At 35.8% G+C, this 22,907-nt stretch overlaps 1 protein-coding gene across 1 annotated transcript; it reads right to left on the bottom strand.

Annotated features, from left to right (window-relative positions):
• Positions 1–1,556: 1,556 nt before the first annotated feature.
• LOC125252889 (pyroglutamylated RF-amide peptide receptor) lies at positions 1,557–22,635 on the bottom strand. The gene is made up of 8 exons (XM_048166538.1): positions 22,236–22,635; positions 20,347–21,276; positions 12,579–12,737; positions 12,415–12,476; positions 11,254–11,486; positions 5,708–5,805; positions 2,252–3,077; positions 1,557–2,128 (listed from the first exon to the last, which is right to left on the bottom strand). Exons 2-7 carry the CDS (start codon positions 20,675–20,677, stop codon positions 2,602–2,604), a joined length of 1,359 nt encoding a protein of 452 aa, XP_048022495.1. The 5' UTR covers positions 20,678–21,276; positions 22,236–22,635; the 3' UTR covers positions 1,557–2,128; positions 2,252–2,601.
• Between the last annotated feature and the right edge of the window lie 272 nt (positions 22,636–22,907).

The following is a 22,907-nucleotide window of genomic DNA, read 5'->3' as shown; positions in this document are numbered from 1 at the left end:
ACAACATAAAAAAAAGTTCAAACAGCTAATATAACCCTCAAAATGGATCTTTACAAAGTGTTCGTCATGCAGCATGTCTAATCGCGTAAGTATGGTATTTATTTGAATGTTTACATTTGGTTATGAATGAGTTTGATAGTGCTCCGTGGCTAACGGCTAACATTACACACTGTTGGAGAGATTTATAAAGAATGAAGTTGTGTTTATGAATTATACAGACTGCAAGTGTTTAAAAATGAAAATAGCGACGGCTCTTGTCTCCGTGAATACAGTAATAAACGATGGTAACTTTAACCACATTTAACAGTACATTAGCAACATGCTAACGAAACATTTAGAAAGACAATTTACAAATATCACTAAAAATATCATCATGTTATCATGAATCATGTCAGTTATTGCTCCATCTGCCATTTTTCGCTGTTGTTATTGCTTGCTTACCTAGTCTGTTGATTCGGCTGTGCAGTTCCAAACGTTAATATACTGGCTGCCCTTGTCTAATGCCTTTAATAATGTTGGGAACATGGGCTGGCATATGCAAATATTGGGGCGTACACCCCGACTGTTACGTAACAGTCTGCGTTATGTTGAGATTCGCCTGTTCTTCGGAGGTCTTTTAAACAAATGAGATTTATATAAGGAGGAGGAAACAATGGAGTTTGAGACTCAAGGTATGTCTTTTCCATGTACTGAACTCTTGTTATTTAACTATGCCAAGGTAAATTCAATTTTTGAATCAAGGGCACCTTTAAGTACTGAGTAATATTAAGTAACTACATGTACTTACTATAGGATTAGGGTTTGGTTTGGGATTAGTTGCATGTAATTATGCATATTTTATTGTTATTACTATAGTAACTACAATGACATTAAATAAAATGTTACCATATATGGTTGGTAATGAAAGACTGTTTTTAAAGTTGCACGGCGAGGCCTTCATGGATCAGACTTGTTTGTTCAGCACATCCCACAGATGCTTGATTGGATTGAGATCTGGGGAATTTGGAGGCCAAGCCAACACCTCAAACTCATTGTTGTGCTCCTCAAACCATTCCTGAACTATTTTTGCTTTGTGGCAGGGAGCATTATCCTGCTGAAAGAGGCCACAGCTGCCAGGGAATACTACCTTGGTAGGTGGTATGTGTCAAAGTAACCCACATGGATGGCAGGATTAAGGTCTCCCAGCAGAACATTGCCCAAAGCATCAAAGCAGTCCCATATGCAAACAAACTGTGATATGCATTGTGTATTCTGACACTTTTTTTGTCAGAACCAGCATTAAATTCTTGAGCAATTTGAGCTGCAGGAGCTCGTCTGTTTCGATTGGACCACACAGGCCAGCCTTCGCTCCCCACGTGCATCAATGAGCCTTGGCCGCTCATGACCCTGTCGCCGGTTCACCACAGTTCCTTCCTTGGACCACTTTTGATAGATACTGACCACTGCAGATCAGGAACAGCCCACAAGAGCTGCAGTTTAGAAGATGCTCTGACCCAGTCATCTAGCCATCACAATGTGGCCCTTTTCAAACTCGCTCAAATCCTTACGCTTGCCCATTTTGTAGCCTATTAATAATTAATAAAGACAATACAGAGTTAAGTGCCATGCAGCATTTCATAACAGAGAATGCCAGGCAGAGACCTTAAGACTTTTAATATGAAACAAATCAAAAGCAAATGTTTACATAGTCAATGAATGTAATATAATAATCCAAGATATACAGTGATTAAATCATCTAAGCTACTTTTATTTGTATCACAGTAGAAAAATAAATGAACATCTTTTAAAATATGATCTTTTAATAAAATAATGAATAAAATCATTCAGATGATGTTGATGCTATGATGAGCTGAGGTATCAGGGTACCAAACGTGTGTGTTCTGCCAGGCAATCTGTATCTATCTCCAGGTTATCTGAAATTTTAAAACATTGCCTCTAGCAAACTCTACAGCTGTCATTTTATAAATCCACATGGTTAGGCTTTATGGAAGGTGTGGCGTCTGCACTCAGCTGGGCACCTCCAAACAGCTCTGCAGGCTCCTGCTGTCTCAAATAACTTCCAGTGGACTTTGAGCCCATCCATGGAGACAGAAACCACATTCCCTGAGGCGAGAAGCTGGACACACTCCTAGATATGAAACATAAAAGCACAGAAAAATAATCATCAAATAATCTTTTGTGCTGCTCTCCACAAACTGACATTAAAAGACATTATTCTACAAATAATCCAATCCAGCAAGAAAAGAATTACCATAGTCTAGGAAAGGTGCGCATAAAAAAGATCTCGGAGCCGAAACAAAAGTAACGACATACTGTAGCTGGTCTTGTCCATATAAATTCTTCAGGTCAATTTGTTTCAGTGGTGACTCACTCCCATCTTTATCGTGCAGATATTAACTGAGCTCCAAAAGAAAAAACATCTTTCAAAAGTCTGAAAACTGGCACCTGCAGGTTGTTGAAACTACACCATTAGCTGTGGGAGAAATTTTGAGTGCAAAAAAACAAAAGCCACTGACTAAAACTCTTGAAGGACTCTTGCCTTCTTCTAAGTCATCCAGTCAGCAAGTTTCAGGTATCATTACAATCTCATTCTGTTGATATTCACTCTCCCAGCATCCCTGTGAAAGGCTGGTCAGAACCAGATGTGCTGTCTGTGTGTGGAGGGTCAATAACACTTAGTATCATGGTACTGGAGGTCTTTTTGGATTTGATGGCACTAAGAAGATTCATGGGGGGAAACATGTTAGATGTAGGCCTCTCTGGTTCAGCTTCCCAAGCTGGTTTACTCCACAACCTAATCCCTCTCTGTCTAGGTGTCGTCTGTCTGGGTTCGACTGACTCCACTGCTGATATGCCCACTCGTTTGTGACTCCTCCAGGACCAACATGAACACGGGCTAAAGCAGCAACCTCTTCCGCCGGAGCTCCATCCTCGGGTGAGCAGAGCCAGCAGGTCCCTCTTGAAGGTGGTGTTGAGGGCGGCATAAATAAGCGGGTTACACACCGAGTTGCTGAATCCCAGGATCTGAACCACGCTGACCAGGAGAAACTCAGAGTCAAGATCAAGGTCCAGCTGACCTGTGTTCAAGAACAGACATGCCAAGTTATAAAAGTGTGAGCAAATTTCCCCACAAATCAAAGATGGTCCTCACTGCAGAACACGAGATCCAGGGGCCTCATTTATAAAATGTTGAGCAGAAACCGTTCTTAATTTGATTTTACGATTATTTCTAAGATGTGCGTACGTGTGATTCATAGAATGACTGTAAAACGAAAACGTACTAGTGTAAACGGGGCCTGAAACTCACTCATAAAGACAATCACTTACTGCCACCTACTGGCTTAACAATGTACAGACTGAAAGGCTGCATCCGAAATCGCATACTTCCTTACTATAAAGTTGGCGAAAAATAGTATGTGACCAAAGCAGTATGTCAGAATTCACAGTACTCATGAAAGAGTAGGCAAAAAGTACCCGGATGACGTACTTTTATCCGGCGAGATTCTAAAGCGTGCATATGAAGGTCAATTTAATATGCCATGAGGCCACGGAAGAGGATTTATGAATGGCAATGAAGTGACGCAACTGACGTTGGTAGGTCATGTGATACGGGCAACATGTGGTATGTCCAAATTACATTCATACTAAACACTTTCATACAATATATAACTTTTTTTTAGCAGTCACGAATTAATTACTTATTCAAAATAAAAGAGATTATGCAATTTCAGATGCAGCCAAAGTGTGTCTGGAACACTGATTGACCAGTCAATGAATATAATATAATATAATATAATATAATATAATATAATATAATATAATATAATATAATATAATATAATATATGATTTAAATTTAGTTTTACAGTTAAATGAGATTTCTACGGAAGAGGATTAGGGCCAAGCAATAATAAAAAAATAAAACCATCTCGAGATTAAAGTTGAAAAAAAGAAAAAAGTCGAAATAAAATGTTGAGAATAAACTCATTAAATTACGGGAAAAAACTCGTTAAATTTCAAGAAAAAAGTCAAGATAAAATGTTGAGAATAAACTCGTTAAATTACGAGAAAAAAACTCGTTAAATTTCGAGAAAAAAGTCGAGATAAAACGTTGAGAATAAACTCATTAAATTACGAGAAAAAACTCGTTAAATTTCGAGAAAAAAGTCGAGATAAAACGTTGAGAATAAACTCATTAAATTACGAGAAAAAACTCGTTAAATTTCGAGAAAAAAGTCGAGATAAAACGTTGAGAATAAACTCATTAAATTACGAGAAAAAACTCGTTAAATTTCGAGAAAAAAGTCGAGATAAAACGTTGAGAATAAACTCATTAAATTACGAGAAAAAACTCGTTAAATTTCGATAAAAAAGTCGAGATAAAACGTTGAGAATAAACTCATTAAATTACGAGAAAAAACTCGTTAAATTTCGATAAAAAAGTCGAGATAAAACATTGAGAATAAACTCATTAAATTACGAGAAAAAACTCGTTCAATTTCGAGAAAAAAGTCGAGATAAAACGTTGAGAATAAAGTCATTAAATTACGAGAAAAAAGTTGTTAGATTATGAGAACAAATTCATTAAATTATGAAAAAAATCGTTAAATTACAAGAACAAATTAGTTAAATTACGAATTTGTTCTCATAATTTAACGACTTTTTTCATAATTTAGTTTTTTTTTTTCAAACGAGTTTTTTTCTCGTAATTTAACAAGTTTATTCTCAACATTTTATTTTGACCTTTTTCTCGAAATTTAACGAGTTTTTTTCCCGAAATGTAACAACTTTAATCTCGAGATGGTTTTATTTTTTTTATTATTGCTTCGCCCTGAGTTTTAGTTAAACATCTATCAAAGGAAATACTGACAAGGAATTAACATACAGTATCTGTCACTGTCAGTTTAGATGAAAAGCACACTAGAAAGTGTGATTCTGGTGATGCAAACATTTTAGTGTCACATGTTCTTTTTTTATTTTTTCCTTTAAACCTTCATTTCCATACTGGAGAGACTCCACACAATGTGTCTCAGGCAAATGCTTATGAATGTCATTTCACTGGAAATGGAAGAATTGGTTAAATCATCTGAAGTCCTTTTGTTGCAGAAACACGTGAACCATGGAAAGAACCATGTTGTGCACGTGACAATGAAGTGGACAGAAACCAGCCGTGAATGCTGATGAAAAATTACACTAAACATAGAAAGAGAAACAGTCTTGCTCTGAATAGCTTCTATATGTCAGACAGGTCGGGTCAGAGATGAAGAAAGCAGGGATTTTTTTAAACATAAATTACTTTTATTAAAGACTTTTATTAATTATTCATTTATTCATTTTAATAAGCTTCTGCTTAGAATAAATCAGGCACATAAAATGTTGCTACACCTTTATTTTGTTAATGAATATAAAGCTGTTTTTGCCAGATGTCTGTAAGTGTAAAGATAGCAATCTGTGTATAGAGTCTATACTGCACCAAACTCACAATAGTTGCCATAGTGATAAGTATGAGAAGATGGATAGAAAAAAATAGAAAGATTTCATGCTGATGGTTCACATGAATGATGTGTTGACCTCTGATGTGTTGAGGAAGAGGAGAAGGAGAGGGGAAAAGGACAGAATCTGAAGATTACCTATGAGGGGCAGAAAAAAAAAACAGGGAGATTGACAACAGTAAGCAGTAGGGAAGGGCACAAGAAATTTTGTGTTACCATAGTCAAGCAGGAGGGAGACCAGATGGAAAGGTGCCCAGCAGGCAGCAAAGAGCAGCACCACGGTGGCCATCATTCTTACTGCATGCTTCTTCCTCCTGAGAATGAAAGACATTTTAGGTGTTACAGACATGTCAATAACAGAACAATACAGGGGTGTCAATCAAACAACATTTAATTTGTACCAGTCTACCAAGATCATCTGATCCGAGAGCAACAGTCTAGATAATAATAATAGTAATTTCTTACATTTATATAGCGCTTTTCTGGGTGTTCAAAGCGCTTTACATATTGAAGGGGGAATCTCCTCAATGCTTACATTGCAAAACCTTAAAAATAATCATTAAAGAGATTTTTACATTCCAAGAACATTTTCAGAACGTCCCCACTGGCGTTAAGGATGTTGCTAGTAACGTTCCCAGTACGTTCAGAGACGGTCACGATGTGGAGTTCTTTTAAGGTTTGGGGGACGTTGTTTGGTGGACCTTGACAGAACGTTCAGGACGTTCTCTGAACGTTTAGGGAAACAATTTATTTGGAAATGTTCTCAGAACATCCTTGCTGCCCTTGTTAAAAAATTGAATTGAAAATTAGAGCTAAATTGACTAACAAAAGTGACTGTTCAAAAAAAAAACACAAATTTTTCTTAAATGTCTTACAAAAAAAAAGAAGCTCTTTACAGGTATTTTCTGGATTATTATTATGAAACCTTTACTTTAAAATGCAAATCTCTTGCAGTAAGTAAATTAGCTGACAACAGCACATGCATGAGTTAATGTAACTGCATCAGGAACTACACAGTTACTGCAGCCTTTAAATAAAGCAACATGCAGCAGAACATCAGTGTTTCTGGATCATCACTGACTGAAACACAGGCTCTACTCTCCAGCACAATGATAACCTCACAAAACTCAGATAACAGAAACAACATTAAACACTAACAGATCTCTCTAGATCTCTGCATCTTCTTATTACAAACCACTCTGACTTTGTTTCTTTCATTCAAATCTTCTTAATGAGGTGTTGTTGTTTTATTAAAATTTATAAATGTCACCATTACGGAGGTAAGCGTTTGCTTTAGTTGGGCTCCTGACCCTTGATGTTTTAACCTTAATTTCTCTCAATTGTTGGAACTGTGTGTTTCTAAAGCACATTTGTTACAATTTGATCAGATTCTTTTGGTTGCTTATTGATGATGATGTCATCAAATAGTGGCCTTATTCACTGATCTCTGAATATTATAATATTGCTTTGATATTTTGAAAGCTTTTAAGTCATTATGCTGAAATTGTTCAGACATCAAGATTCTGCGTATGAACCTCAACAATGGTGACAAAGTTTTCAGATAAACAGATTAACTCTGAACATCACAATACAAGCTACTAAAGTCACAAAAAAAAAATTTGTTTATTGGTTCATACGCTGATTCGTGATGTCTGTGTGAGTCTAAAAGACAATGCTCAAAACTCTATCATAAATTTAAAATTAAAAAACTCACAAAAAACAGACAATACTAACAGTTAACACACTCAGAGTTTAGTTTCTGGAAAGGATCAGTGAATCAGGACACACTATGATGATTGAATAACCATCATTAAATAATCAAATTCTTCTGATCAGAATTTCTTTTGCTTTTTTTTGCTATAACAAACATGTTTTGGAACACAGTTAAAACAGCCAGAGAAAATCTAATGTTAAATGTCAAGAATCAAGAGCCCATCTAAAGCAAACGCTCTCCTCCATAACGGTGACATAAAACTTTAGAAAATAATAAAACATCAACATCTAACCTGTCACCTGGTAACGTTCTCAGAACGTTCAGAGATGGTCACGATGTGGAGTTGTTTTAAGGGTTGGGGGACGTTATTTGGTGGACCTTCAGGGAACATTCAGGACGTTCTGGGAATGTTTAGGGGACTATTAAAGGACGTTCTGTTAACTTCCCAAATGTCCTCTTTGTAATGTTCTCGCACGACCATAAAATAACCAAAAGAGAACGTCCTCCTAATGTCATATCGGGAATGTTATTAAATGACCAACAGAGAACCGTGTGGGAACGTTCTGTTAATGTCCCAAATGTCCTCTTTGTAATGTTCTTATGTGACCATAAAATAACCAAAATGGAACGTCCCCCTAAAGTCATATAAGGAACCTTGAACTGCAGCACTTTCATTACCAAAAGAGGATGTTTTAGGAACGTCCCTAATGTTTTGTAAAGGTTCGGAATTTTCGTCACCGTTGCACATTTTCGAACATTGCACAAGGTCATGAGAATGACGCCTTCTACGTGGGTAGTTATGTCATTACAAACCTCTATGACTTTTTATCAAGTATAGTTCAGTTCAGTTTCAGTTTCATTTTCATGGACTTGTTCCTCGTTATTTCCTATGTTTCTCTTAAGATGTCATGGTTTCTAGCTTGTGTTCGTTTGTTGTCATAGTGATTAATTGTTTCATTGATTTCCTTTTCACTGACTGCAGTGAAGGATTGTGTTCCGTTAAAGCTGGAGGGTTTTGTCGGAGTGTTTTCTCTTACATCCAAATCACTCGAGCGTTGAAAGGTGAACTGAACAAGCTGAAACGGGACTTGAGAGGAGTAATTACAAATGCTTTAAATGTGGAAAACCTGTCGATTCACTGTAATACATAGTTTATTTCCAACTTTCAGTGTTTATTACAGGCTTTTAGTCTGTGTCTTAGTTTTTTGGCTGCACTCAGCCTCATGGTTTTAGACGTAGTGCTACTAATGTGTTCGTTGGGGGGAGAAAAAATGAACAAAATAACAGGTCAGATTTGTTCTTAAATGTAAGTGGTTCAATGTTTAAAAAAAATTAAATTTTGTTTAACTGCACTGTAAAAAATTAATGTGATTTTAACTGTAAAATATTGTAAAAATGCTACGGAAAAAAAATGTAAATAGGTTAAAGATGCTCTAAGCGATCCTGGGCGGAGTAACTTCCTTTTGACGTTCGAAGTGTTGTCAAACAAAACAGAGGCTAGCTAGATCCTCCCTTCTCCTCCTCCTCCTCCTCCTCCTCCTCCTCCTCCTCCCCCTCCCCTCCGTGCTTCCTGAAACAGTCATAAACGCGCATTTAAAATCATTCTTGTCGGTTATTGGCTGGAGCATGTTTATTATGTTTCGTGTACTGCACCAGTTTGTTTTAATTGCCGTTTTCGGAGCTTGTGGTGACTACAGAGACCACGTTTTTTTACAGTGTGTTCAGGGGACAGGCAGCAAGCGGATAGTGAGGAGATGTTAGCCTTTAAATGGTCTCTCAGTCTAGTTCTGTAGGCTACACAATCATGGGGAAGACTGCTGACTTGACAGTTGTCCAAAAGACGACCATTGACACCTTGCACAAGGAGGGCAAGACACAAAAGGTCATTGCAAAAAAGGCTGGCTGTTCACAGAGCTCTGTGTCCAAGCACATTAATAGAGAGGCGAAGGGAAGGAAAAGATGTGGTAGAAAAAAAGTGTACGAGCAATAGAGATAACCGCACCCTGGAGAGGATTGTGAAACAAAACCCATTCAAAAATGTGGGGGAGATTCACAAAGAGTGGACTGCAGCTGGAGTCAGTGCTTCAAGAACCACTACGCACAGACGTATGCAAGACATGGGTTTCAGTTGTTGCATTCAAGCTGTCAAGCCACTCTTGAACAACAGACAGTGTCAGAAGCGTCTCGTCTGGGCTAAAGACAAAAAGGACTGGACTGCTGCTGAGTGGTCCAAAGTTATGTTCTCTGATGAAAGTAAATTTTGCATTTCCTTTGGAAATCAAGGGTCCCAGAGTCTGGAGGAAGAGATCGACTCCATGCCACGCCGCATTGCTGCAGTAAACTAAGTATTGAGTGCTGTACATACTCATACTTTTCATGTTCATAATTTTCAGTTGGCCAAGATTTCTAAAAATCCTTTCTTTGTACTGGTCTTAAGTAATATTCTAATTTTCTGAGATACTGAATTTGGGATTTTCCTTAGTTGTCAGTTATAATCATCAGAATTAAAAGAAATAAACATTTGAAATATATCAGTCTGTGTGTAATGAATAAATATAATATACAACAGGGTGTGACTAATTTTCTTGAGTGGTGTGAGAACAATGATCTTGTCATTAACACAAGTAAAACAGAAGAGATTATATTTGAGTCTACATCGGATACTCATACAATGCCTGTTTTTATTCATAATAGTAAAATCAGGCAAGTTAAAACATAAATATTTAGGTGTAATGATCGATGATATGTTAACATGGAAAGATCACATTGATGCTCTCTGTAAAAGAACAAAGCAGAGAATCTATTTTCTTCGTCGTATTAGGTCTTTCGGCGTAAGCAAACAGATTCTTCTTTTGTTCTTTATGTCTGTAATAATGAGTGTACTACAATATTGCAACTCCATTTGGTATAAAAGTCTGTCTGTTAAGTTAAAAAAACAGTTGTTTAATCGATTAAAAATCTGCTCAAAGATTGTTGGCCAGCCTCTAGAGAAGTTATATGATACAACTTATTATAATAATTTGTTAAGACTGGCTAATAATATAATTTCTGATCCTAATCATGTCCTGCATAATGAGTTTGAATTATTACCATTAAATCGGAGGTACAGAATCCCAAGATTCAAAAAACTAAAACTGAAACACTCGTTTGTGTATCAGGCGATCCTTGAGCTAAATAAGACACTTAATCGTAAATCAAGAGTATTGTAAATGTGTTGTGTTGTGTAGTGGGATGTAGTAAGGGTTTTTTTTTTTCTTTGAGTGTGTGGATTAAGTGATGTTGTGTAAGAGATAATTGTTGCAAACATGGAAAATACTGTGATGCAAGAAAAATTTCAGACATGTTCTGACAATAAAGTATCATATCATATCATATCATATCATATCATATCATATCATATCATATATCATATCATATCATATCATATCATATCATAAGTTTCACTTTTTGAATGGATTTAGTGAAATAAATCAAACTTTTGATGATATTCTAATTATATGACCAGCACCTGTATAGTGGAATAAAAAAAAAAACAACGCCTAGTCTTTTTCACTGCAACTTCAAAGGAAGCAAGACAATGTTGTCGAAACTAGCGCTGGATACCTGAGGTAAGTTTTATGTTACACTCTTTGCTAGCCTGACATAATGCTCTCAACATTAATACTTCTCACCAGGTTATGACCAATTGTTTTCCATATATCCATTTTATCCATTTAAAGTATCCTTGAAAAGAGACTTGTCAAAAAGTGGTGTCTTTTTCTGGACCTCAGCGATTAACCTCTCTGCAATGTCGTCTGCCATTTTAAATGTGCGAGCCCTTAAATTAGAATGGATTCTGATTGGCTGTTAGTGTTTTATCGTTCAGCCGCTGGAAAAATTTTTTTCTGAAAGTGATCCCAGTGATATCGTTTCTCTATTTATCGTATATATCATTTTAGCTGTGGTGTGGACAGTGCTACTCATATTTAGAACGTTTTTTGGAACTATATCTTTATCATTATCATTCTTGGTGCGAACAATCCTTTAGAGCGCTCTTTCAAAGACTAACCTGGTAATCTTTTTGATTTCAGATCCCGGGAGTGTTTGAAACATGACATCATGTACTTTGTGTTTGCCCCAGAGCTCTCGCATGATCTTCCAGTACAGGATGGCCATGGTTGCCAAGGGGGCCAGGAACACCAGTACGGACAGGCAGGTAGTGTAGGCTCTCCTTTGCTGCAGGCTTGGCCACACTTCCAAACAACTGGTGTAGTGGACATCGAACAGGAAGTCATATTTCTCCTGGATAGTTAAACAAGAAGAGGAAATTCATGATGTGGCCTCTTCATTCTTCTATCATCTTTTCTGTTTCTAAAAGAGTTTGACAGGCTAGAGGTTGTTAAATTGTGGTACATTGAATTAATAATGTCTTAATTCAATTGATTTGTTTAGCAAATAATATTGTATAATGCTGCTCATAATGTCTTTATATTTCATCATATTCCCAAATGAATATAAGGGTCTGATTTACTGACTGACAAGCATTTCTAATGGGTAAAGAGAGCTTTTTATCTTTCTCATGAAGTTTATCTGCTGCCTTAAACAGCATGACATCAATGATCATTTGATTGGAGTGATTCATGCAAGACGCCTTTAAAGAAAAAAGATCTCGTAGAGAATGTGAAAGCTGCACAAGCAAGGACAATAAACATAAAGCAAAAACACAAACATGATAAGTAGAAGGCATTATTATCTCAATGAAAACATAATGGACATTGCATTTGAAGCCCTCAATGGTCTCTTCTAGCACAGCCAGCATTTAATTTGATCCTAATAGTGTTGATGCATCTGTTATTTCTGGCGGCTGCTGCCGTGCATGAGAATTACTGAGTCAAGATTTGTTCTGCTCATGTTTAAACCATCAGCGTTTTTTTTCTACCTCTTTCAAATAAGCTTTTGGTTTAATAATTACAAGCCATTTCATGAATTCAATGAAAACTAGGACATTTGCTTCTTTCTTCAGACACATTCAGCTGATACTACTGTTTGAGATGAGTACTGATGTTTATGTCCCAGTTCACCGTGTTCCTGTCCAGAGTGTGAGTAAATCTAAATTGCTAATTTACTCTACAAATAGTGGTCTGTGTAATGGTGATGATAGGGATTTGTTCTGGAAATGTCAGATAATGTGAATGTAGTTTTTATTTTTTTTTTAAGATTGCATGTTTACCTCCACTTTCTGGACAAACCACATGGGAGCCGCGATTGCCAGGGCAACCAACCACACGATCACTGTAAAAATAGGGAAAAGAGTTCAGCTGCTGTTGTAAGTGTTATTAACCATTCATCAAAACTCTTTAATCTCTCTCTCTTCTCTCTCTCTCACTCACTCACCCAGCATCTTGAAGGCATGACAGAGAAAGTAGCTGTTGCGGACATGCAGAGGATAAAGGATTCCCTGGAAACGCTCTACAGCGATACACGTCATGGTGAGCATGCTGGTCGCGATAGCTGTCACTTGCAGGAATGGTATTAACTTGCACAGAAAATTTCCTGTGGATCAAAAAATGAATTAGGGACCGTAAGTGAATCAGTGAGACAGTGAGGCTAATTAACTGGTGAAAGACTGATAAATATATTGAAGGGCAAACTGCTTGACCTTTTTCCAGATGTACACAGGAAAGGATACGGATAATGGGGAGGCTTTCAGAGCATGGCTAGAAGCAAATGTGTGAAGAGTAAATGTATGGTCTAAATGGACAATGATGAGGACAGAAGGCTGGAGTACAGGACCATAGGCTTCATCTTCTGACACAATGTCCCTCATAATTACTATATAACAGATTGGGTTTGTGTTTCTGTAGATTTGAGAAGCTTTTCTCAGACGTCTTGAGGAGTCTTCTGTAACTCTTATTTTCCAGCTCACCCAGTTGAAGTACATTTCTATAATTGCTCTATTTTCACACACTAATTTTGTACTTAGTATACTTAAAATTGTTCTAGTACCTCTTAAAATAATATTAAGAACATCTAAGTGTACTCAACTGTGCTATTTTGAGACACCATGAGATATTAACTAAAATGTGCTTTTAATATATTATCTCTGTTTTTTTTTTTTTTTAAATAGTTACCACTTGTAGTACATTTGAACCCATAGTGTACTACAAGTTGTAACTAAATATGTTTTTTAAATACAGAGATAGTATATTAAAAGCAAATTTTAGTTCATATTTCATGGTGTCTCAAAATAGCACAGTTGAGTACACTTAGATGGTAGCCATTCTGATTAAATAAAATGTCCAGAACTGAGTGGCAAACTAAAAAATGTATTTTGATACATAAAATATTAGATTTATATAATTTTTTTTTTTTATGCATAAAAAAAGTCAACTTGATATATTAAAAAAAATTTCCTATATGCATTGTATCCCATTCGCTCAAAAGTTTGGGATCAGTTTTTATTATTATCATTATTTGTTTTTGTTTTTTTAAGAAATTAATACTTTAATTCACATTACATTGATCAAAACTGACAGTAAATACTAATTGTTATACAAATTTCTATTTCAAATAAATGCTGTTGTTTTGAACTTTCTATTAATCAAACAATCCTGAAGAATCAATGTTTTCTAGAGCACCAAATCAGCATATTAGAATGATTTCTAAATGATCATGTGACACTGAAGACTGGAGTAATGATACTGAAAATTCAGCTTTGCCATTATAGAAATAAATAACATTGTGAAATATATTAAAATAGAAACCTGTTGTCTTAAATTGTAATTATATTTCACAATGTTGCAGTTTTTACTGTCAAATAAATGAAATAAATGCAGCTTTGGTGAGCATTAGCGACTTCTTTCAAAAATGCTAAAAAATAATTGAACATTGTTTCAACAGCAACAAAAGCACATTGAAGTCTGTTATTTAGAAAATCATTGTTATTATCGAAATACGAGCTGCTGCAACTAATAGGATTCCAAGAACGTCTAGTCTGGTAAGGGGCTCATTTACAATTCAACCGTGGGTTCCACCAATCTCTTTTAATCAATGGTGACCTTATGTCTCATCAATAGCTACTTAGAGCTATGTGAGTGGACTAGTTGCACATAACAAAGGTGTTGCAAAAGCACACAAACACATATAAACATGGTAATGAGTATGCTACATGCATATGTTTAAACATAACAATGCCTTTCTGGTCTTAATGAGCCTGTTTCTAGTCACAAATTATTCGTGGCCCTGAGGCTTGCATATTTACCATCAGAACTACTGCTCCATTGTAGACAGAAGTCTAATTGTATGATGGCCGTATGTTAATCAGCCATCTGTAAAACTTTAAGCTAAAAAAAAAAAGGTTAAACAAAACGTATGTACATTTATATGTCTGACAGCATAATAAAATGTCCGTCAGAGTAATGTGTGTTACAGAAATTATACATTACATTATGCACATTTTTACATAATCCAAGCTACACAGTAAAATCCCCAGAGTTAAATCAACTCTGCTCAGAGTGCATTTGGTTCCTCTCTGAATAGTGTTGAAATAACACTGAATCAGAGTTCAAGTTATTGAGATAATTAGACTATTAATTAATTAATTAATTGCTCTGTTAAGTCTTCATCGTCAGCTAGGAACCTGGATGTGCTCTTTGATACCAATCTTTCAATTGAAGGCCATGTTACTAGCATCTGTAAAACCACATTCTTCCATCTTAAAGGTGCTGTAGAATGGAAAATTGAATTTACCTTGGCATAGTTGAATAACAAGAGTTCAGTACATGGAAATGACATACAGTGAGTCTCAAACTCCATTGTTTCCTCGTTCTTGTGTAAATCTCATTTGTTTAAAAGACCTCCATAGAACAGGCGTATCTCAACATAACACCGACTGTTACGTAACGTAATCATTAATATGTATGACCCCAATATTTGCATATGTCAGTCCATGATCAAGGCATTAGGCAAGGGCAGGACATCTGGATGTGCACAGCTGAATAATCAGACTAGGTAAGCAAGCAAGGACAATAGCGAAAAATGGCAGATGTAGCAATAATAATTGACACGATCCATATCATGATAATTTTAGTGATATTTGAAAACTTTCTAAATGTTTCGTTAGCATGTTGCTAATGTACTGTTAAATGTGGTTAAAATTACCATCGTTTCTTACTGTATTCACAGAGACAAGATCCATTGCTATTTTCATTTTTAAACACTTGCAGTCTGTATAATTCATAAACACAACTTCATTCTTTATAAATCTCTCCAACAGTGTAGCATTAGCCTGTTAGACACGGAGCACTATCAAACTCATTCAGAATCCAATGTAAACATCCAAATAAATATTATACTCACATGATCCGATGCATGCATGCAGTATGCATGATGAACACTTTGTAAAGATCCATTTGAGGGTTACATTAGCTGTATGAACTTTGTTTATGCACTGTATTGTAGTCGAGAGCTCGGGGGGCAGGGAGCTGAATCTGTGCTGATGCCCCAAAATAGGCAGTTAAAAAAAATCAATTAAAAAAAATCTATGGGGTATTTTGAGCTGAAACTTCACAGACACATTCAGAGGACACCTTAGACTTATATTACATCTTGTGAAAGAACGTTCTAGGGCACCTTTAAAAATATATCTAAACTACGACATATGCTCTCAATGAAAAATGCAGAACAGTTAGTTCATGCGTTCATGACCTCAATGCTAGATTACTGTAATGCTCTACTGGGTGGTTGTTCTGCTCGCTTGATAAATAAACTACAGCTCGTACAAAATGCATCAGCTAGAGTTCTTACTAGAACTAGGAAATATGACCATATTAGCCCAGTTCTGTCAACACTGCATTGGCTTCCTGTTAAACATCGTATCGATTTTAAAATCTTGCTAATTACTATTGCGATCTCAGAATTCAGGCCAGTTGATAATACCTAGAATATCAAAATCAACCGCAGGCAGTAGATCCTTCTCCTATTTGGCACCTAAACTCTGGAACAATCTTCCTAGCATTGTTTGGGAAGCAGGCACACTCTGTCAGTTTAAATCTAGACTAAAAACGCATCTCTTTAACCTGGCATATACATAACACATTATCAATTTATATTTTCAAATCCGTTAAAGGATTATTAGGATGCATAGATTAGGTCAGCTGGAACCGGGAACACTTCCTATAACACCAGATGTACTTGTTACATCAGAAGACGAATGGCATCTACGGTAATATTAGTCTTTCTGTTTATCCCGAAGTTTACCGTAGTCAACCGGATCCGGGCCGTATCCAGGTGAGACCAAGGACCGGCACCTTGACACGACCACAACGCAGCCCTTAAGTATCAGCAGAGATTGAGTCAACTAGATCATTCATTGTGAAGGCCTCATCGACACGACAACCAGTGGCGCAGCTCCTCAACAATCTGTCCATACCGGCATGATGAATACGATCCTCAACTGGATGGAACTGAAATAAATACTTTTAATGTTGCGATCCTATCGGACTTATGATAGCAACCTGAATCGTAACAAAGCACTGTTCGTCAGAGGAGAACTGACAAACCCTGACTAAGCCTGGTTTCTCCCAAGGTTTTTTTTTTTTTTCTCTATTTTAACACCTATTTGTGACCTATTTGCCAGCTGTTTGCCACCTGATGTCACCTGTTGGAGTTTGGGTTACTTGCCGCTGTTGCCTTTGGCTTGCTTAGTTGGGGACACTTGACATTTGATATTCAACAGTGCTTTGAACTGCCTGCATTGACACTATCCTTTAAGAGCTGCTGTGCAGCCAAAATTATAGACCAGTGATCAATGTAAAGCTGCTTTGACACAATCTGCATTTTAAAAAGTGCTATATAAATAATGATAAAAGAAAAAAAAAAAAAAAGAAAAAAAAAATCCACCACTGCTAAAAATGAACAACTATTACTGCTCAAGCTTATACATGAAAACATAGCATACAATCCTCAAAGGTGGTGACAATAATTATACATACTGCAGTGCATGATGGGAGTTTTGTCCTTTGGTGATACCCAGCATGCACTGCAGCGTGAAGCATTTTTCTTTTTATCACCATTGTTGAGATTCATATGCTGATCCTTGATGTCTCTGTGTCTAAGTGATGCAGTAGTTAAATTTATTTATGCACAGCATGGTTTTAAAATTACTCAATATATCTGTTTGCTGAAACACTTTTTCTTTCTTCTTCCTTTTCAAAAAGTACAAATGACAAACCATATGATTGGCTGCTTTGGATGCAATCAGGTAATCGCACAATGACTACATCATATAAAAACAGCTAATATCTGCTCATTGTAAAGAACTGACTTCACTGCTTTGGAGAGACAAACCTAACATAGAAAGCCAAGGGTCAAGAGCCCAACTTAAGCAAACGCTGATCTCCTTGATGGTGGCATCTTTTTCTTTTCTTTTTTCTTTTCTTTTCTTTTCTTTTCTTTTCTTTTCTTTTCTTTTCTTTTCTTTTCTACGGAAGAGGATTAGGGCCAAGCAATAATAAAAAAATAAAACCATCTCGACATTAAAGCTGTTCAATTACGAGAAAAAACTCGTTAAATTTCGAGAAAAAAGTCGAGATAAAATGTTGAGAATAGACTTATTAAATTACGAGAAAAAAATTGTTAAATTACGAGAACAAATTTGTTAAATTATGACATTTTTCTCATAATTTAACAAATTTGTTCTCGTAATTTAACGACTTTTTTCTCATAATTTAATAAGCTTATTCTCAACATTTTATCTCAACTTTTTTCTCGAAATTTAACAACATTTTTCTGATAATTTAACAAATTTGTTCTCGTTTAATGACTTTTTTCTCGTAATTTAATGACTTTATTCTCAACATTTTATTTCGACTTTTTTCTCTAAATTTTAACGAGTTTTTTCTCTCGAAATTTAACAACTTTAATCTCGAGATGGTTTTATTTTTTTATTATTGCTTGGCCCTAATCCTCTTCCGTACTTTTCTTTTCATTTCTTTTCTTGACCAATAAACCTCTGTTAATTCTCAATTCTGTAGACATGAGAAAATAAAGTCAATCTGGTTAGTAATATGTGAAGCTGGTAATGCTGTTTGTGGAGTTGTTTAATCGGATCTACAGAGATTTAATGATTTTTTAAGGCTTATCTAAAGCTGTGACTGAAGATGTTGTTTCTTGTGTTTCTCTTTTCTTCAGTGATTCTGCTTGTTAACAGCAGGTGTTTATCATTATTGCTCAGTCATCACTTAATTAATTGCTTTATTATTTCATTAACTTTAACTCTGCTTCAGTGTTATTTTAACACTATTTAGAAAGGGACCAAATGTACTCTGAGCAGAGTTGATTTAACTCTGGGGATTTTGCTGTGTATGATGGTACTGTGTTTGTGTATTCACCCTCATGTCATGTCTGTATTCCACACAATTAAAGTCAATGTGGTCCAAAACAACATCTTGACATGCAGTGTATGTTTGAAAAAACACAGACATTTTTCACAAAAGACATTTATACAGGTTTTGCAGAACATGAAAGTCAGAATATGACAGGATTTTAATTTTGAAATTATTATTATTAACATCAGATTTCTGAATTGTGACGATACCTTGAGATGCTTAGACAGTTTTAAACACAGTTTATGTCTTGTTTAAAAACAAGTGCTTCAAGGATGCTACAGAAGACAGTTTGTACTTCAGTAACACAGGTCCAAGTTATTGCGTCATTATTGATAACCTTTTCTGAAATCCAATTTCAGTCCTAAGTGCAGTTTTGCACCTAATTTATTCACTGGCATGAACTCATGATCCAAGGCAAGTGCTTCATTTATTCTGTGCCCATGTATTGAAGTGTGGCACAAACATTTTCAAATTGTGCAGTTTTGTGAATGAACAAATAAATAATGTGTAGAAAGCATAGAAAACCTTTACACTTTAAACCACTGAGCACTGAAAGTGTGAGATGGATGTACAGGAGGTAAAGTGAGAGTTTATGCATTAATTGTCATAAATGTTAGCTTCATAATTGTCTTTTCTCATGTGAACTAAGAATATATCTGTACTCTCTGGTTTAGTGATGTATATTTGGGTCAATGACATGTCATCCTTTTTTTTTGTCCAAAAGCCTTATTAATAATAAATAACAAAGATATGACTTCCAAAATATGTAAGGTAGTACAACTAAATTTCTTTTATTGACTCCAAAAGGTTTTCATTATATTTTGCCACATATAAAGGTATTTTAAACGTTTTGAATTGTTAAAAGGTCATTCTGTTAAACTGTCCAAAGGCCAGTCTATAAGTGTATATTTTTTTTATTCTGGCATGATTTTATAACATCATAATATTAACATAGTGCAAAATGGTATTAAAATTATTTGTAGAAGTCATTGCTTTATGAGAAAGAGTGTCCAGAAAAATTTATTTCATTGATGTCATTCGGAGTAACCAATTAGTAACCAGGGAGTAACCAGGGACCATTTTGGATCAAGTCATGCGGTCAATATCCTGTGACAGGATGTGACATCATTCAGACACTTGCAAAGGACCACATGGTCATGAAGCAAAGTAACTAACTCTCTTTTAACTATTTGGAAAAATTCATGTTTTCACTTGCTCATACACATGTCCTGAAACATCAGGTCATTTGGTACAACCGCTATAAAACTTGGAAAATGTTGTAATATTTTAAAAACTTGCATTAAATATAAAATGTTTGATTGTCCTTTTGTTAGCTAGATAGCAAGCTACATATCAGCCTGTTGTTTGAAAATATCTTCATTTGGTATAACCAAAAGTGTCATTCGGTAAAACCAAAATTCTGATTAAACCGAAGGACTTTTTTGGTGACAAATTTTGTAAAAAATGACAAAAGCAGTGTTAAATGATTATAAAAACCACATAATCTCATTGTTAACACTTAATTAAACTTCAAAATTAATTATATCTCCATCATGTTTATTTACACTTTCAAAAACCTTATTCGTCAATGACGCATTTACATTCTCACAGCTTTCATGTATAGAACTGAGACTGACATTGCCCTTGCCTGGGTTTATGAAAAAATACAATGAAGGAAAAATGGGGTGGCCAAATGGATACACACACAGTAATGAAACATCATAAATACAAAAGAAACTAAGATTTCTGCCAAGCGTGAACAAAACTAAGCCTACCTGCCAACCAATTGGTGAAGAAGTGCTGCAGCAGTGTGGCAGGAACACACATAATGGAGATCAGAAGGTCACTGAGTGCCAGAGAGCAAATAAAAAAGGTGCTGGGAGATTGCAGAGCCTTCCTGCGACATAAGAGAACCAGCACCGCCCCGTTGCCCACCACCGCAAACCCAAAGATGAGCATGTACAGCAGGCCAAAAACCGGAAGCAGGGCACTAGGGAGTCTAGGCACTGCCACCAATGGAGGAATAGAGTATTCCTGGATGAACTGCCAGCGAGAGAGGTTGGAAGCCTTCAGCATGAGGTCCAGAAGATGGGCGGTCAGGTTCATATTGATGATTTTCAAGGGTCTAAGTTGTTTGAAGAACTCCAGTATATGTTTGATGCCTCAGTTATAGCACACTGTGCTCCAACAACAGTTCTTCTGATCTGTGGAGCCTGAATTCTCCACAGAGCCTGTTTAGTCTACATTAAATAAATGGTTATGTGTGTTATATTGACCTGTTTCTATTTAAAAAAAAAAAAAAAAAATGGCTTACAGACATTTTTCATGGTTGTTCCTTGATGTTGATGAAGGCTTTCATACTTTTATCTCGTTCCTATTATGGAAATGCAAGCATTGATTTTAAACCATTTGAGACAATCCCTGTGTTTATTGACAGGCTGCTGCTCTGCTTGACAAAAACCTCTTCAGTCAAAAGTTGTGTGATATCAGCATTATAATAATGCCCCCACTGTTCACTCTCAGTATGTCAGTAGAATGTCCTTTAGTTGTTCCAGCTCCTTCTTGTCAAAGCCTGATATCACATTGTCACTTATGACTAATTGTTTGCATGATCCTTTGTCATCTTCACAGGTTTCTGTAATTGCAATGCTTTCTTCATATTGGATTGAATTCAGTCAATCTTCACCTTGCAATCTTGCAACATGCTGATAAATGAAGAAGCAAGGCTTTGTTTAGATTATTTGAATATTTAACACTAGTAATCATAATCTTAGGGGAAACTGGAGCTAATTTTCACTTTTTAGTCCAGTAAATATTTCGCAGGGTAGGTTTATTTTTGAAAGTAAATGTCTATACAAATAAACACCCTACTACAGGCTTTATAACACATGTGACAACTTGCTCCAGCCTACCATTTATGAAAAATATCCTTGCCCTGAGAACACAGTTGGGTATAATCTACTTCTATGATATAGTTAACCCAAAATACCCAAGAGCTATTCGAATATACTAATGATAGTGAAACTGTAGTTTAGTGGACAGTACTTTATTTATTTAATTAATTGAGACAACGTCGCCTTGTGGCAATTGCTCCGTCGGCCCCTAACCGCATTAATATAGCCTAATAGTCTCTTAAAATTATACTGTTGTGATTATATCAAATGTAAAAAGATAAATTAGATTTACATTGCAGGGGAAAAAAAAATTTTGGCTCTGTTCCATGCAAAATAAACACAAGAACATAAATATCCAAGCAATAAGCCGATGAATGCATCTATGATTTTTAAAAAAATCACGTATAGGCTACTTAGCCTATAAAATATCGTTATTTCATAAAAATACGGGACGAGAGATAGGCTAGTATGTGTTTTTAGATTTACTGCTATCTACATTTGTTAATTAATAAAAACAAAATTAAATGTTAATCGGTTAACTTAATGTTGCGCTAGAAAGGTGGATATGCTTGTCAAAGGTTAAACGAACCACGAATTTTAAAAAACATTGCGATTTCATCTTCACATCTAAACAGGCGACTCAAGAGTTCAATAATAAATAATCCACAACTTCTTCCAGTATAAAATCATCATAAAAAATAATATGAAATGTTTCCATTCACTGTTCAAAGAAGATATTTTATACAAATAACAAAAACGCGCGCACTTACTGTGATCTGATTCGGTGGCTCGTTATTCCTTCAAAGTTTCTTCGACGCGAATTTGAACTTTTTCCTTCTTCTTCCTCATTAAACGGCTCTGAGACGCTTTGAAAACCATCATCTGCTCCTCAACACAGCTAGCAGGTTTTATCTATAGCCTATATATATTTATTATCTGGAATTAGTCGTGCGTTCCTCTTCCAAGACAGAGCAACAAACTGACAATCCAGCATCCAACTACTGTAGGTTTCAGGTGTATTAGCCACCACCAGCGACAGCAGAAACACTCCCCTGGGCTGTGACGCTTCACCTGCTAATACATTATTAGTTTTTTTGTTTTTTTTGTTCTATGTATGTATCTGTCTGTCTGTCTAAAGATTGTTTAATATAACGTGACACATGATAGGGAACCAAACAGTCTCAGATTTGATCTCTATGCAAATGAGAAAATGAGACCTGCAGTGTGATTGGCTAATCATTAATTCCACGTAAAAGCCTTTGTACATATGCAGGAAGAATCAAAAATCTTTGTGAGAACATTTAAATGTCATTCAAATGTCATTTTACTGAAAAAATACTATGATTTTCCTATGGTGTTGTTTTCATACTCAAGCCTCAAAGCATGATTTCCAACTCTTTTTAACTTGCCGTTGAAATAGTAGAAGTGGCTATTTTCTGCTT

The sequence above is a fragment of the Megalobrama amblycephala genome, linkage group LG18 (genome assembly GCF_018812025.1).
Source record: "Megalobrama amblycephala isolate DHTTF-2021 linkage group LG18, ASM1881202v1, whole genome shotgun sequence".
Lineage (NCBI taxonomy): Eukaryota > Metazoa > Chordata > Actinopteri > Cypriniformes > Xenocyprididae > Megalobrama > Megalobrama amblycephala.
The sequence above is the reverse complement of the archived record's forward strand: the minus strand, read 5'-3'. Positions and strand labels throughout refer to the sequence as shown.

Coding starts and splice junctions, on each gene's coding strand:
- LOC125252889 (XM_048166538.1), bottom strand. CDS start 20,677: ATGAACCTGACCGCCCATCTTCTGGACCTCATGCTGAAGGCTTCCAAC. Junction 12,738..20,346: donor CTTCACCAATTGGTTGGCAG/GTAGGCTTAGTT, acceptor TTTGATCCACAG/GAAATTTTCTGTGCAAGTTA. Junction 11,487..12,414: donor GGTTTGTCCAGAAAGTGGAG/GTAAACATGCAA, acceptor TTAACTATCCAG/GAGAAATATGACTTCCTGTT.